Source organism: Dipteris shenzhenensis, chromosome 9, assembly GCF_047967505.1.
Source record: "Dipteris shenzhenensis isolate YYH24624 ecotype China chromosome 9, Dip_SZ_1.0, whole genome shotgun sequence".
Lineage (NCBI taxonomy): Eukaryota > Viridiplantae > Streptophyta > Polypodiopsida > Gleicheniales > Dipteridaceae > Dipteris > Dipteris shenzhenensis.
Window position 1 is genome coordinate 47241700 of NC_141604.1, and position 17791 is coordinate 47259490.

Here is a 17791-nt window from a genome sequence, read left to right on the forward strand (position 1 = left end):
ATGTGTATATTATGTCCACCCAAACATTTGCTAAGGTAGCCGATGATGAGTTGGTGACCCAAATATGCCAAAATGTGTTGTTGCCCATTGTGTCCAATGCATCATCCTTGGGTAAGTGAGAGGGATGCTGAGTGGATGCTAGAATCCTTAGGTAAGTGAGAAGGATGCCAAGTGGGCACTGGCATGATGCGAGCGAACTTTTGCAGTGAGCCCTTCGACATATCCAGGCTGGGGGGCCTTTCTCGTCCTTCAATTGGAAGGGCTGGTCACCCTTTGTGAGCCAAACACCAAGCCCTGAGTGAACTCCCATGCTGCATGGTAAAGGTGAGCAATAATTTTGAGCATGTCTTCAAAAGCATCATGCCAAGGTATCCCCTCCTCCTCCAAGTGCAAGTTTGTTGCATGTAGCTATTGTTGTAAGGGAGGGTTTGGACGTCTCTTCCCAAAAATAAAAGACAAAGATGCTCAGGCTATGTCTCTTTCTGTATTGTTGTTGAAGAGGTCAATTATACCTCCTTACAAGCAAGCTTGGGATACCTTGTAGAATATGTATCAGGCAAGGAATGAGGCCAGGGTTTCTTACTTAAAGAGACAGCTTGATGCAAAAGAATGATTGAATGTTTGATCACTTGACTACGATCCAAGACTTTAGAGAATAGTTGTTGGATATTGATGAGGTGCTACTTAAAGCTAGCTTATGTGTACTACCTGTGAACTCTTTGCCAAAGTCTTATTTCTCTTTTCATACTTCTCGAGATCTGTCTATGAGGGGCACTACAGCTCCACGTGGGACTGATATTGCATGAAGAACATACAAGAGAGAACATGTAAGTTGGTGTGCCTGATGGGGATCAATGTTGAAAATATTGTAATATTTAAGGCGGTGGCCAATGTATTAAGTAATTAGGAGGGTTAGGGGCACTTTTTCCTTCTAAGGTTGAGTTTTAATTGACCTAGGGTTTACCTGACGTTTTAGGTTTTGTCTTGTTGAGAGCCTCTTTATACTTCATTCTTGCAACTTGAATTCAGCAGAGCTCCAGATTCTAGCTCTCTCCACCATCTCCACCTCACACATTTGGTATCAGAGCAAGTTCCCCTTGCTCCGTCCGCCTCCCCATGCTTGGTATATACTGTCAGTTTCTACTTTTGTGAGAAGAGGTTATGCTGCCAAAGCTTTCTTGAAAGAGAGAGGCTTCAAATATCTGCATGGTATTTAGTCTCTTCGTTTATACTATGCTGGGGGGGTGACTTGAAAGTTGAGTTACGTACTTGCAGTGGTTCAGATTAGTGTCAATTTCTTTATGGGCAACAAGAGACAATCCATTGTGGCTACATCACCATGTGAAACTGAGTAAAGGTTTGTCTTCACAACTACAATAGAATGTGTATGGCTTGGTAGATCTTCATGGTTTTTGCAGCCGGAGTGCCGACAGAAACTCACTTTGTATAAATGGATGCTCAAGTATGTGTGGGTGTGTGGATTTGTATGTGTGAGAGCATATTTTTATACTATGGTCTACACCCACTGTTGGGCGCTGATGACGTTAGTGGGGATGTCATAGTAGCTAGTCCCTGCTATGCATGATGGAGTTTATGGTTTTTAACCTTGTGAGTGACTATCATGAGATTGAAACTGCACTATGTTGTGTTTTTAGAGGATGAGTTTGGGAATGTTTCTGGATTCATCTAGGTATATGCTTTTGCCGTATTAGCGGACATCCAAATTTCATCTTGTGATGTTTTCGTCCAAGTTGCGGCCTGCTGGTATTGTGATAATTCTTTCTATTTTAAATGGTGCATTGCCCTATCAGCTAGATTTAGATTTAGATGCTTGTTGGGGAGAGACTAAAATGAAAACGTTTATAGAATTCACAAGCAGTTGTAGCTTGAATGACGAGATTTTGGACTACCTTTTGATTAGCCTTCTCCTTAAGTGCTAGCCTTCGTCATGGCTAAGTCTGCCCTTCACCTCCGGAGTGCAGAAACTCAGTACGAAGACTTTGTATAAATGGATGCTCAAGTATGTGTGGGTGTGTGGATTTGTATGTGAGAGCATATTTTTATACTATGGTCTACACCCACTGTTGGGTGCTGATGACGTCAGTGGGGATGTCATAGTAGCTAGTCCTTGCTATGCATGATGGAGTTTATGGTTTTCAACCTTGTGACTATCATGAGATTGAAACTGCACTATGTTGTGTTTTTAGAGGATGAGTTTGGGAATGTTCCTGGATTCATCTAGGTATATATGGTTTTTGCAGCCATCTACTCCTATTCTCAGTGACAATTAGAGTGCTATTGCAGTGGTGAATAATCTTGTGTTTCATGGCGGCACAAAACAAATTGAGATACAGTATCATTATGTGAGAGAGGTTGCACGCAGGAGAGATCAGCTTGATCTCCCGTCCTACACATCAGAATGTTGGATCTTTTCATCAAGGCTCTCCCTAGAAAAAAGTTTGAAGATTTCTGCAAAGCTTTAGGCTTGCTTTCATTTGCTGACTGATCTATTGCCTTGTACATATTCACGCTATCACTATACAGGGCAGGTTTGTAAGATGTTAGTAGTACCCTAGCGGCAATTTACCCCCTTGGGTTGGTTAGCTAGTTAGGTTTGTTATATTGCTTTGAGAGTACGTAACCCTAAACATGTGAGTTGTATTTTCACTCTTGCAATATTGTATCTCGTTTTGCTTCACTCTAGACTCCACTCTCTATCCTCCTCCTTTTTTAACATGCTTGTCTACAATGATATCAGATTTCTATTTACACAGTCTAACAAAAAGAGGCACAAGTCACATACATATAGGTCTGTCCACTTTAGTCCCATACAATTGTAGTCATGACAAAGACAGGCACTAGAGAGAACAAGTAATCAAACCTAATTCGATCGCAAATGTGCCCTTGGCCTTAATATATTTATAGGAATTGAGTGGGCTCGTCTGTGCTGATACTGTGCATGTTCGCTACCTATGTTTGGGCGTTGATCATGTAGGAAGGATGCCATAGCATGTAGTCCTTGCTATGCAAAGTTTATACCTTGCACTCTTGTTGAGTCAAGTCTGCATAAATTTTACTTTACTGTCAGGTAGTAGACCCAACCGCTTTATCATCATAGACTTAGATTGAAGGATTTAGCATTGTTTATATCAAAGTTGGTGCGATAATTATGTTTTCCAATCTGTCTTCTGTTGTTAGAAAGGGATAAGCTGAGCTTGCTTATCACTTCACGATTAGGGGTCTAAGAATGATTATCATGCCTTGGTATTGACTCTCAAATTATAATTGTTTAGATTATGATTGAAGCTGTGGAGAATCACATGCCTGAAACTATTGTGATAGACGAGATTGGCACTGAACTCGAGGCCTTTGCTGCTGGTACAATTGCCCAACGTGGCGTGCAACTTGTTGGAACAGCTCATGGAATATCAGTAGAGAATTTGATAAAGAATCCTTCGTTGCAGATGCTGGCAGGTGGTATCCAGGTGCAGATTCCTTATTTGCACGTTCAGCTTGAAACATTTTGTATTTTTTCTTCCCTAATATTCCCTAGCTTTCGCCTTTATTTTTGTTGGGTGTTCAACTTTGTAACCCCTTTTGAGAAAAAAGGAAGGCAAAGCAACAGACAGAGATAGTGCTTGTAAATAGAGAAAGAAAGTAAAGTTATATTACTATTCTATTATGTGATCCTCGATTTTGTCTTGTAATTAATGGAGGTCTGTGCCTATGCGAGTTTGCTAGGGATCACACACAAGGTGATGCCTAAAGTGTTATTATTCTGAGTCAATCGTTACAATTTTTGCTTTGTTATGGGTGCATAAAGTGTGTTACGCTTGGAGATGATGAAGCAAGAAGAAGAGGAGTCCAGAAAAGTGTACTAGAGAGGAAGGGGCCACCAACATTTACTGCTGCAGCAGAGATGGTTTCCCGAACTGAATGGAGGATCCATCACAGTCTTGCAGCTACTGTTGATACTCTCCTCGCCGGTATCTCTCTTTTTGTGTTTTGCTGTTCCTCCTTTTTTGCTTCTACAAATATCGTGTTTGGACTAACTTGTGCTTAGTGGGTATGATTCCCTAGATAGGTCGAACTCCATTATTTGAAGTACGACAAATGAATGAAAATGGTGAAGTTACCGTAGGGCTTCCTCCTGATGTAATTGAGACAAAAAACCGTTCATTCGACTCTAGACTTGCACCTGGAATTGGGAGCGGAAGTGACATGAGTACATATGACGACGACGACGACGACGACGACGATTTGGATGATGATGATGTTGGAGGCATTGACAAGACAGAACGACTATGGCGACCAGGGGATGCTCCCCTTCTTTTGTACTCCTATCAGGTTTAATTTGTTCTGGTGCTATGCATCTTTGAGATAGTTCGATTGACTGTTAGTGTAAGAACTCAAGTGATTGCTTTGAGGATTCCCTTGTTAAGAGACCTTGTAGATGCTTCATGTTTACACCTATCAGGTTTATTTGTTCTTGTGCTATGCACCTGCCACCTTTGGGGTATTTTTCTGTGTATTGATGATAAATTGTTGAGCATGTTTTGTGCATGCTGAAATCTTTTTCTGAAAACAAAAACAACTCCCTCATGGTTTATGGCTATATTCATCCTTGGCAATTTTGCCTGTTGATTCTAAGTAGTTGAAGGCCGGATCATACCCCTATAATGCAACAGTGATCAAAGCTGATTGCAAATGGAACACACACATGTGATGATGAAAAGTTGAGATCACAGCAGAATAACAATATTTTAAGTGATGCCAACTGATTGAAATGGAGTTCCCCTTTGCAAAGTGCAGGGATTGGGTATTACAGATCCGAAATTGCAAAATATCATTTTTGTTGTAAGAGTTGAATTTCTGTAGTTATTATTGTTTTTTTTCTGTATATAACTATTATGTGCTTGGTTCTTGATGAGTGCAGATCACAGAAGCCAGCCTTGAGCAAGTTGTTGAGGTGATGGGTTTGGAGGATGCTATACAGCTAACTGATGATCTTGGAGCAGCTGATGCAGTTCTTGCATTACGTTCCAAGCTTAAACAAAACTCTTGGGTGCGAGGGATTGCAAGATATCGACAACTGCCAATTTTCGCTATAAGGGTTTGTTTGACATCCTACAATATGGTGTTATGAGTTAATTGGATGAAACGAAAAAAATTAATAGGTGAGTTTGGAAATTGTGATCCATGAAAGAATATGCTATTTCAGGCTAACACGATGGCTCAAATGGTAAGGGCGTTACGTACAATTCTAGGGATGGAGACATTGGGAATCAACAGTGTCCTCTCATCAAGCAGAATAAAAGAGGAGGTGAAGGTGAAAGTGGACGACAGTTCTAAATCACAGACTGTAAGCAGAAAGAATACTGTGGAGGATGAGGTTGATGCCCTAGAGGTGAGTCGAGCTTTGCTGTAATGATTTCACCTGAATAAATATGAATATGAAAAAGGAATCATAGCTGATATGGCGTACTCACTGTGTGCCCAGCTTTCAAGTTCAAATTGGGATACAGGTGTATGCATGCTTTCTTTTCAATATACTCCCCACCCCACCATTCATAACCAAGGAAAACGACAAGGATAAAATAATTTGTAGACATACCCAACTATGTAATAGTGTAAATTTAAGAGGAATAAAATAGAGAGTGAATTTGCTAGTATCCCAGTGAAGTATTATGCAATTTGTGTTAGGAATCCAACATTTGCTAACTGATGATGTATTTTACTGTAAGAAGTCCTAGTAATGTAATATCATTAGTGAGCTAAGGACCAGAAAGGAGATTCTAACGACAACAGAAAACAAGAAATTGTATTACATATGATGTGTGAAGTGTGTAGTCAATGCAATGAGGCCTCTCCTACGTAGAGATAGAAGAGCCACATGTAAAGAGGTGTGTGCCCAAAGGGTCTGTGCATGAAGAGATGTGTCCTCCTGTGAGGGTTTGCAACCCTTTGATGAGGAGGCACATTAAAAATGATAAGTGTTTCTTCATAAGACGTGTGCCCAATGCTTCTTTGGAAGAGTTGTAGCTATTCGTAATAACTGTTGTGACGGGGTGTGCCTGATCGGATGTGATTTTATTTTATTTTAACAAATGAAGCTTACAAGAAATGAGAAAGAACACATAGTTTTACGCTGGGAGAATCATATCTTCTGTATTGTTTGGAAGAGGTGTTGTGTTGTCACAAACCCGAGTGGATTTGGAAGCCTTAGATGTGAAGATTGAGGCCCAAGGCCTCTATTTGTAGGCTAAGAGAGCTAATCTGATTGACCAGCCTGTGGCCGACCAGACTGCTGACCCAGGTGACCAGAATACATCTAGTCGACCAACTCTGTGGGTCAACCGATCAAATCTGGTTGGTTTCTAGGCCCTATACATAGCCCTGCATCCCTACGGTCATTTTCTCCAGGCTGCTCCACTACATCCTTGTTGCTGCCTGTTGCTGTTTTCGACTGATGCGGACCTTTCCTAGATAGTTGTTGGTGCTCAGACCCTGCATACCTACCCTATGCGCTTGGCTCGATAGGGGGCCCTACCTTAATCGCACAACAAAGACCCTTTATAAGAGGGCTCAAAACCAATGGTCTAGCCTTCTAGTCAGCCATGTCCTAACTGACAAAAGCTTGCCACACCTTCTGTAGGAGATGGGTGTGACGTTGCCTAATGTGTAAAAAGATTGAGTTGACATCCCCATGGACCCCCCCCCCCCCCCCCCCCAAAAAAAAAAAAAAAAAAAAACAAAAAAACACAAAATAACTTTCTATAAATACTTGAAAAACTAACCATACAAATCAGCTATCCCTTAGGTGCTGATTTTGGGAAACTTAATATGAAGAAACTGGTTGAAAGGGAAACCAGTCTGTTTTCAGAGAACCAAGTTTACTGCCTAGGGAATCTCTGAAACAGTGCTAACGACCAGGGAGGAGAGCTATACAACCATCGAATCTCTTGTAGTGTGAAAGTGTAAAATATGCATGTAGGCCAAGCCTTGCAGTAATGCTCTGGCCCTTTGGCAGTTGCTCTATATCCGGCTCCCATGTGGCAGGTAGGGTGTAGATGATATCTTGCCAGATGGCGACCAGATTGGCTTTGGGTGGAACAAAGTACTTGCCCATCATCAGGTTGCAGCGTGCAACGCGGATGTTCCACGTCGTGATGTTGGCTGCTGTCTCCCCACGTACTTAAGTAGAAACACAATTTTGCATCACTTCTTTGTATTGTTTGAGGCTCTCGAGAAAATTTGCAGAAAACTCATCATCTAACCAACTTGCCTGAAACATGTCATTATGTTTGAACTCGGTCAAATAAATCCATTGGAGCTGCCCTGTGCAATGGTTTGAATTGGTGAGAAGAATTTGCTTGGGCTCCAGTTGGAACACATGGTTCATCTTTCACTCACTGTACCGCTTCACTGACTGTAGAGGGAACACACGGTGCATCTTTCATGGTAGCTACAACTACTCGATGGTGCCTTTGTATGGAATTTCCATAACATACTTACTGAAACATTTGATGATGGTAAGGGACATCCGATTCGTAGTTCCCTTCGTAGTTGGGACCCTAATCGTGTGGCAAAGACCCACCTATGTCCCTTTATGAAGGCTCAAAACTGGTGGTCTACCCTACTAGTCTAGATATGCCCTAATTGGAAGAAGCTTGTGACACCCTTTTGTATCTAGCGCTGTTCATTGAAGGATCCACCTGTGGTAGGCTTTTAAAAGCCTTTTCCATGTCCACTTTCATGCGTTTCCACTTGGCGCCATGACATCCTGCATGAAGAAACTAGATTTGTGGCAGACAGCCTTTTTGTCGTGGAGCACGTAACTACTAACTCGAAATTGAACTTGAATCCTAGCATTTTATCAAACTTCTAAAGGAAAAAAGCGAACGAGTAAAAACATGGACATGAGACACGACATAGGGTCCTTTAGGACCTGATCCTCCCTGCAACAGTCAGGGGTGGTAGATTCATTATTGACTTGGCAATGTCCATATTGTTTGTGCGATTTGAGAGTTGAAGCCCAACAAATACGCTTACAAGAGCTCATCACTGATCCTCATTGCAGTCTACACATGGACTAAAATCATATAAATAATGGTGTCAATATCTTTCGATCTTGCATGTAGCTTGGCTTTCCTTGCTCCCTTGCATTGAGAACATGCATCAAAAGAGAGGAATGTTGTAAGAATTTAGATTGAAAACAAGCAATTTTGAATGGACGAGCACTTGAAAATCTTTGTATGATAATATATAATATATATTAATATAACCACATAGTGTGTGGGTGGGGAGGCGGCACGCTTCCTTCCCCAAAGAGTTATAATTCTAGGGAACGGACCCTTCCCTCACCATGAGCGATGGGCGAGGCAAAGTTCAAATTCTTGTCGTCTTTTGGAATATAAAGCTCGCCTCAATGCCTTGTTCTCTTCATACAACACCCTCATCGAATGAAATTTTTCGACCAGTCTCTACGACCTCACTGATCATCCTCCAGTGGCAAAGCTGCCCGACCACACACTGCTTGTGAAATCCCTGGCTCCTTGATCTGCCATGAAGCCTTCTATGGTCTTGAATAGACCGGCGTTCCTTGTGTAATCCATGGGCCCATTTTGGAAAGCCAGCTGAAACATGCTTAGCTCTGGCTTTGAATATAGTAGTTAGGTGTGGGTGTTGCACCAACGATAAGCATCACCCAATTCCACAGTGTTACTGGCTCACGTATCAAATTGACGAATAATCTTATGATAGCAACCGTGGGTCGTTGACCATTGTTGTTGACCAAAAAGCCTGTCCTGGGGACAAGGAAGCTTTTGTAGTTTGGTGCCCAGTCATCTTGAGCAGGAAGGCAAGCAGAAAGACGAGACATGTCAATGTTGGTTCTCCATCTCATCGCTCCAACCCGTGAGCTTTTCTCCAAAGGCTTGTTGCATCTCTCTTGTTTGCCACCAATCTGGGTAACGTTTCCCCTCATCAGGCTTTTTCGCAGGACAGGCTTGTCGACGGAAATCTTCTTCTTGGCTTCTCTCCTTGAAAACACGAGGAATTCTTTCTTGGTTGTCTCTGCAACACCTTTCTGCTCCTGGCTGAGCTTGTGGTGTTTTGGAGCTTTTTGCTTATAGGCAGTTTTGCAACGTTGCCAATTTTTAATTTTAGAGTCAGGAGTAGTTAATTTCTAGTTCCTAACCAGGCCATGTGTCCTGGAATTTGTAAGAGACGCCTTTTATTTACTTCGTGTACTGATTTGCTTTTCTATTGCCAAGTTTTGGCGACTTAGGCTCCTCGAGCTCTTCCTTGTTTCCCCACTTCGCACAATCTCTTCATTAGTCAGCCTTTTGAAGCTACTCCTTGTCTTCTTCTCGGTTGTAGAGCGAGATTGCGCCGATTGAGGAATACTGGAGATTTCTTTTGTGTGAAGATCTTCATCTGTCCACTTCACCTCCATAGGACTTGAAAATGTGACTTTCCCTTTCGTGCCTTGAGTTTTCTTTTCCTTCACATCTTGCATGCAGACATGCTCCAGTTCTTCTTCTTCCACGATCTCTTTTGATTTTGGGCTTCTTGAAGAACCATTTGGCAACTTTACTCTAACCCTTTCTCTCCACAACACGACGTCCCCACCTCCAGTCTTAATGTCCAAGGGTATTGATATGCTCGATACTTCAACACGGGACTCCATCTCATAATTATCATTGACCTGGTCTTTTGCCAGCGTGTTTTGGTCTTGTACCTCCCCTGGGGACTTGGCTCCCTGTCCTTCCCCACAAATATATGGTTCTTCGTGAGGTAGGATGTGGCCAACCATTACAATTTACAACCAAGCTTGAAAGAAGCCACTTTTGAACGTAACCGTTTGTATGATTACGACACACGTGCACAGTACCTCTCGGTAAAATCAAGTGTAGGAATCACATGATTTCAAATTTCGACTGGCTATGGTGTTGACACCTTTACCTTGTCAGCATGCGTATTGCGCAGCGACAACTCCCACCTCGGCCACCCCATCTCCGCTCCCACCTCTGTCGACGCATCCAACGATACCACCAAGAAAGATGTTTGTATCAGCAAAGTGCGCTTCTTGCTATCCATGCTGGAGAGCGAGCGGGTGTACATTCATTTGTGTCCTTTGTTAGCGCTGCGGCCACGCGGAGTGCGGAAGGTCGGGGGTTGGGTGCATCTTCTTGAATTGTCTGCATCGCTTTGTCCTAGCTCCATTCATGTAACTAATTGATGCGTGAATGAATTATGTAACGAATACCTGCTCACGCAAGAAGCATCTTGCCCACAATTGACAACGTGTGAAACTTGCTATGGCTGTGTAGTCATACGAGAGCTTCAACTCCTTCTAGTAGTTCATAGGGTGTTGAGACATGCACAGACAAAAGCAGCTTGCCCTGCAAGAATGGACATGTTAAACGATATAAAGTGTTTTTGTCACTTAAGAAAAGATTCAAGTGTCGTTGATTGTTGCAGCTTTGTTGTTTTTGGTTCATCTTCTACTGTTTCTTGCATATCTCCTTGGCAAGATTTCTAGCTCGCAGATTACTGCACGATTTTGCAAGAAGAGCACTGATGCCATGCATCGCCCTTGATGCAGAATGATATATCTGCAAAATTCAAGTCGATGCATAAACACTCTGTGGTCGGTCTTGGATAGCCATGCTTGCTACTGAATAAAAGTAGCTACGACGCACTAAGGAGCTTGCGGTAATGAACATGATGAGTTGGAAACGAAAAGCACACTCACCTAATGTATACTTTTTTTGATAATAAAAAGCCACAAGCCTAAAAGTTGTGGGATATAAAAGCATTGCAAAATAAAGCAAAATTCACACCTTTAAATCTTTATGAAGATCAAGGTTCAAGATTGTGACACGTGGCTCAAGGAGAGCTCACAAAACACAAACTTCTCCCTAGGCTGCCTGCCGCAAAAAGATCTCGCACACTAAAAGCTCTAAACGTGTGTGAACAGAATTAGTGTATGTTGCTTTTTTTTTTCTGGCCAGGAAATGATAGTGCCACTTTAGAAACAAAAAATGTAATTCTCTCAACTTCCGTTGTCTTTTGTTGACAGAATTCTGTCACCCACGTTTTTTTATCACTCTTAGATTTCGTTTTTGATCTGGGATGTCTTTTTGTGTTGGTATGAGTGGGCTGTCAGAAAAGCCCCTTCATTGGGTTGGTACATTACCCTCCAGAGGCTATTTCTTTTCTTCAGAGGCTTGAGAAGGGGTCCTTGTGGATGAGGAGAGACAATGTGATGTGAGGGGGCCTTGTCAGAGAGGTGAGGGTAGATGAGGAGGTCTACATAGAGGTAGGGGTGGGTGTGTGTAATTTCGAGTGAAGGGGTGTGGGGGGCTTGGGCTTGTCCATTGAAGCTGCATTAGCTTGGCTTGTGCCATGTGCATGGTGTACCTAGGGTTGGATAGCAGGTGAACGTGGGTTACAGGATAGCATAGGACTGGATGACTATTTTTAGCCGAGATTGCTATATATAGAGATTGATTCATATATAGGGCTCGCTTTATATGGAGGGAGCTATTCATAGCATTGTGCTATCTATAGCAGGTTTCCTTCTATATAGAGGGAGGCCGAGTGCTATTGTGGAGCTGAGCAGCATAAAGGATTTATTTGATCTTGATAGTATTCTAGCTTGGTTCTTTTTTTTGTTGTCAACCATTGGGTTTGTAGAGTGCATAGTAGGGACAACTGGAATTCTTGCATCTTGACCTTTTTAGGGGGCATAGTCAGGTATGATTCCACTTTCCATCTGCTGAACCATTTCCTTATATCTGTCCCCCATCTTGTGCAGATGATCTTGCTTTTATGATTCTTCTGAAGTTTCATACTAGCAGTCCATGCTCTATGTGGCAATCTTTCTTTTGGCATTTGTTGTACTTCCACTAGGTACTGCATCACTCTGATTAGTGCATGGAATTCAATTGGCCGCCTGCCCGTTTCCAATAAGAGGACTGAATAAGGGGTAGTTGCCTTGACTCCTAGATGTCTTCGTAGGAAAGCTTTCTACATTTTTTCAATCTCATTCCATGTGGAGAGAGAGATGCTGCCCCCTCATACTTCTACTCCATATAACACTGTTTGAACCACATATGCATCAAACAACATATTCTGAATCTTCCAGTTCCGGGTGTCAGTGTGCCTACAGTCGTTTTCAAATTGATAGTACTTCCCCCAACCTGTATCCAGCCTTCTTTGTGCACATTGCCACCATCTGTGATCGGCTGGTATGTCAATTCCCAAATATTTAAAGGTATCGACATATTCAATGGGTTGCCCCTCAAAGCTGAGAGAGAGAGAGAGAGAGAGAGAGAGAGAGAGAGAGAGAGAGAGAGAGAGAGAGAGAGAGAAGGTTAGGGTGTGAGGAAATGATGCACAAATGAAGACATAATGAAAGGCTCTCACTCATTCATCAAATATGACAAGACAAGTGAAGTACAAGCCTTATATAGACTACTCACTCACACACTAGCACCTAGTGCATATGGGATAAGTTCCACGATGACACGTGGCACTCACACATGGCTCACACACTACTAGATCACCTAGTACTACACACCAACACATCACACCAACACACTCTTTGACTATGATATCTCCAACACCCCCCTTTAGAGCAAAGAGTGTGAGACCCAACACGCAAAGAGTAGACCGATCCCCCCTCCACCGCAATACTAAGTCCAACTATCCAACACCTCCCGTGAGACAGTGACTTCTCAGTCAGCTTGCGACCGGCAAGGGCAAACCATCACTCGTCATCCCCCCTTAGTCTGAACTGGGTGATCAATACCATCAACCAAAGTAAAAGACAATACATTCATTTTTGGAGGACAACCCAAGGCAAAGTACCTCTTATTGACTCCAAATACATTCAGTTTAGAGGGACAACTCAAGACTGAGAACCTTTATTGGACTCAACACAAACACATAGCATCACTGATGATCATCGACCACCTTAGAGAGGGATAGATCATTTAATATAGCAGATAAAGCTTGCTCCTCACGTCCAGTAGATGTGGCGTATATATTCTCGAGCTTGTCCAATGTCTCCTTGGCTGAAGTAGTGAGGTCAAGATGATGAAGTAGTTTGTTAGCCAGCCTCACATCAATAAGCACTAGTGCCTTGTCATTCTTCTCATCCCAAGTTGAGACTTGTGCGGATTGATCGTCACCACGAGGGTGAGGCTCCACGTGTGCAAACTGAGGTAACATACTCGCAGCACCAGCTGAAGAACCAGCAAGTATGGTGGCTGGTCTAGGACTCCAAAATGCAAGAGCAGCCCTTACGTGTGCAAAAAGGGCAAAGATAGGTGGCGGACAGTGCTCCAAATACTAACTCTAATCAAAACACAGCAAGATTATGCTCTGAAATGTAGAACTGAACCACGAAAGGAGCCCTTGTGGTTGAGATAACTGCTTGAAATGCTGCAGTAAGTTTGAAATGAAAAAGGCGGCTCCGTAGGACAGTCCGAAATGATGTAGCACTGTTTGAATTGCTGCAGCAGGTGTGTAGGTGTTCCAAATTAAAAGCCAGGCCTCGAAATGTATAAGGCGGCTGTCCAAAGCACACCGAAATGCTACAGCAGATCACCACAGTGAAAAACGGCTAATATAGAAGTGCTGGAAGCCTCAAAACAGCTCGGAAATGACTCTGTTGAAGGCGGATATGCAGCAGCAGCGCATAGACCTTGAGTTCGGCGATGGAGAGCTCCACATGTGCACGCGAGCCTTAAAGACTGTGCCGACTAGCCAGCTAACAGGCTGTCTAGAGCACCTAGAATACTTGGTGATAGCTCCTGGATGAAGGCAGCAGGGAAGACGGCTGACTATGCAGGCAGGCTGTGGACAGGCTGAAATGGAAGCAAACGGCTGAGGAAAGGAGGCTGCTAGAGGCGGAAATAAGCAGGCTGCATAGGAGAGGTGGTTGAGCAGAGTTAGGGTTTAGGGTTTGTTGGAGAAGACGATGACATGGCAGGGTGGGCTAGGGCAGGACGGACCTGCTCTGATACCATGTTAGAAACATGGTGGAGAGAGAGAGAGAGAGAGAAAAGGTTAGGGTGTGAGGAAATGATGCACAAATGGCAGGGTGGGCTAGGGCAGGACGGACCTGCTCTGATACCATGTTAGAAACATGGTGGAGAGAGAGAGAGAGAGAGAAAAGGTTAGGGTGTGAGGAAATGATGCACAAATGAAGACATAATGAAAGGCTCTCATTCATTCATCGAGTATGACAAGACAAGTGAAATACAAGCCTTATATAGGCTACTCACTCACACAGTAGCACCTAGTGCATATGGGATAAGTCCCATGATGACATGTGGCACCCACACATGACTCACATATACAGACTAGTACTAGATCACCTAGTACTACACACCAACACACTCTTTGACTATGATATCTCCAACAAGAGTTATGGAAGAAATAGACGTCCTAGGCTGTGTGCTCTCTCTCGGTTCCTACGTGTCTTGAAATCGAGATTCCTTGAGGAGGGTAGGCGATGAGAAGACTTGATGCTTTCACCAGGAGATATGAGGATGGATTGTTTCTGACCTATAACTTCCCACGCTTGGGTTGTTCATATGATTGGCTATGTGGGGACGCTTGAGAGTGGGATGGTTAGGAAAGAATTCATTTGGCGTTCTCGTGGATGAGATACCCACCCTAGAGAACTAGATTTGGTGCAGTTGAGAAGTAGGAGGAAAGAGGGCGTTCATAAGCTCGGAGAGCGGCTTGTTTGGTAGATTCGGGCATCAGGAACAAGGGCGATGAGATTGGGGCAGACGCTTAGCTTTGGAAGGAGAGAGTGGCTGAATTTAGCGAGTTTTGGCTGATTTTGGCTGGCTGGAGAAAAGCGGGACCAGATCTATTAAAAGCGAGACTGTTTTTTGGTCAAAAAGCAGGTTGCTATTTTGTTTTTATCTAGCAAGGAAAGCACTTGCTCTATATCAAGCCCCCACCCTAAATTCGCCTAGTTTTTGATGGCCCTTCCTGGCTATTTATATACCCGGGATTCCTCTCTCTCTCTCTCTCTCTCTCTCTCTCTCTCTCACTTCAGCACTTCAGCGCATGAAGGCGAATTTCTCACCCTCTTTCCGTCTGCGATCAGCCTATCAAATTCTGCCATCTTTCTTGCTGTCCTCTACCCGCCTTCTTCCTTGATTCCACGGAGCACTAGATTTTCTCTTGCTCTTGTGAGGAGCATGAGTTTGGACGCAGCTGCTTTTTTTCTAGTCCCTCTCTTGTGCGACTTGTTTCCCAGCCATGGAAGGACATCAAAGTAACCAGACACCTTCGCTTGATTATTGTTTTATTGAGATGGAGGACGAGGCTACATCGAAGATTATTCCTGGCCCCTTAGTACGAGAAATATATTGAAGAAGGCTCGTGTTGTTCTAAATATAGACAGCTGGTTTTAGAGTCTTTGTACCGCTCTCGAGTTATTGAGAAGTGATGAAGAGGTTGAAATCATCAGTTTTGACAGACACCCAATTATTTTTGGCTCGACTGGATCTTTTGAACCACTCTTGGTTCCAGATGTTTCCCAATTTTGTATGAATTATGTTCTAAATTGTCTTGCTATTAAATTGACTGGGTTTTTGTTAATTTGGTTTTGATTTGTAACTAAGTCGCATTTATGATTTGATGGTTTTTTCAAATTATACTTTTCTTGCCTATATCTTGACGTTTTTACATATATGGTACATTGATGATGCCCGAGTATTTGTTACATGTTGAACCGGACCTTCATATGTCTAAACGGTAACTTGAAGAAACATCATAACTCACAATCACATCAAGATCAAACTTCAAATAGAACCCAAACATGAATCTATTCAGCAAGATTCGAGAAAGGGAAATCTAATTGCCTTATTGATTAGACCAAGATGAGTCTTGTTGGATATCTTCTTTGAATCATGTTCAAAGGCGGGGTCATTCTGATTCTCACCCTTTTAGCCTAAGGTCATGGATAGTCAGGATTCAAGAGTTGTTAGGGATGCTACCTACTTGTTTTCTTCTTTGACCTATTGGTTGGGGTATTGTAACACAAGGGGGTGATATAATCACATTAAGAAAGGATTGAGAATGGATTTGCCACCCGGACTCAATCCAGAGTCATCTGAGTTGAAGAGGGATTGGCTACCTGATTCACTCATATTGTTCACTGAGTTTTTAATTTGCAGTATACTTTGGTGGTATGGGACACTAAGGTATGTTACATTTAAGATTCTCTGATATGGTGGTATAATCTAGTGTGAAACAATACCCAAGGGCCTCTAGGGTGAAGTACCAGTAGGATGAATGGAATTGGGGGCAACTTGTTTAGATTTTTTGCAAGGATTGACTAAGATTCTTTACCCGAGAGAAGCCATGTATTTTTTGGGTTCAACCCTGCAGCTCCATAGTCTAGACTCAAACTCAGAGAGGGCATCTCTTCTGATGATGGTCTGTCAGTGCCTTGTTTGGAACTTGGTGTTCCTAGATAAGAGATCCTAAGAACTGGATGATCCTGTGATAGGAGCGGTTTATTGTGCACAAGTTTATACAAGATATCCGATAGTGGTTCTTGTTTTAAGAGATCTCGGATTGTCTATTTCCGTAGTCTTTGGATCACATAGGATGTTACTCTTATGATGGTTGACTATATACATGTCTAGAATAGTACCATTGACTGGATATAGCCAACTGAATTTTTACTGAATATCCTCATGTAGGGCCATTCCGACGATAGATCAAGGGACCATATCTTTAGTTAGGAATTTGCCATTGATACTTTCATGAAGATTCTTCCATCATGAGTTATGAACTGATATCTAATTGTTCTGTGATGGAAAGTCTGTCATGTATTTTAACCCAAGAATCTGAATTATAAGGGTATTCTGTTGAGGAATTTTCTGAATACTAAGTAATTCAAGAAATTAGGGTTGATAGAAATTGCAACCCTGAAATTGACCTCGTGGGGCTCAATTGATGGGGTTGTTCGAACAATGATTCCTGGATCTCAACCTAAGATTTTTGAGTTCAAGGGTATTCAACATGATGAATATTTTTTTGCGAATTCCCAGTTAGAACTCAATAGATAAGGTTGATAGAATCATTTACCTTCAGGTACGGATTTTTCCATGCTTGTGTACGGATATGTCAATGGAACTAACTCTGTGGATTCAAGAGTTACTTGATTTCTCGAGGAGAATACTTGACGATATGTAACCTTGTGTAGATTGAGACATTTACTTTCCTTGGGTTGGTAATCAAAGATTGTGGCTTTGACCTTAGATTCTCTTTGATTTGAATCTTATGGAAAGTATAGCACACTCAAACTGATAGTTAGAGTATAGTTATTGGCATTGACTCCTCTTCACAGAGAGTTTTTGGGCTTTCTGGTGAACTCATGAGTGAGTTCTTAGAGGAAGGGGAGTATGTCATGTGCATGGTGTACGTAGGGTTGGATAGGAGGTGAACATGGGTTACGGGATAGCATAGGGCTGGATGGCTATTTTTAGCTGAGATTGCTATATATAGAGATTGATTCATATAGGGTTTCCTTCTATATAGAGCGAGGGCCAGTGCTATTGTGGAGTTTAGTTGAGTGCTTCTCAACTAATGGATGGGGCTTGGACCTAGGCCTGGGACTCTGGCCATCTATATGGCGGATCATAGGTGGTGTATTGAGCGAGGGTCCTCTAGACGGGCTCAGGTGGTATGGGACGCGTGGGTTAGATACGGGCCTATGGATGAGTCGAGCTGTAGCCCACGTGCT

The 17791-nt window shown here is 42.7% G+C and overlaps 1 protein-coding gene across 3 annotated transcripts in view; it reads left to right on the plus strand.

Moving 5' to 3' along the window:
- The window catches only part of LOC147898745 (protein SEEDLING PLASTID DEVELOPMENT 1-like), a 37934-nt gene that overhangs the window by 18646 nt on the left and 1497 nt on the right, over window positions 1-17791 (plus strand). Inside the window, exons 4-8 of one of the 3 annotated variants that reach the window (XM_087379001.1) lie at window positions 3294-3485; window positions 3824-3986; window positions 4085-4347; window positions 4937-5065; window positions 5222-5407. In XM_087379001.1, coding sequence (XP_087235127.1) covers window positions 3294-3485; window positions 3824-3986; window positions 4085-4347; window positions 4937-5065; window positions 5222-5407 — 933 coding nt within the window. Of the gene's footprint in view, window positions 1-3293; window positions 3486-3823; window positions 3987-4084; window positions 4348-4936; window positions 5114-5221; window positions 5408-17791 lie in introns of all 3 variants that reach the window. The other 2 variants (XM_087379000.1, XM_087379002.1) reach the window with 2 other exon arrangements.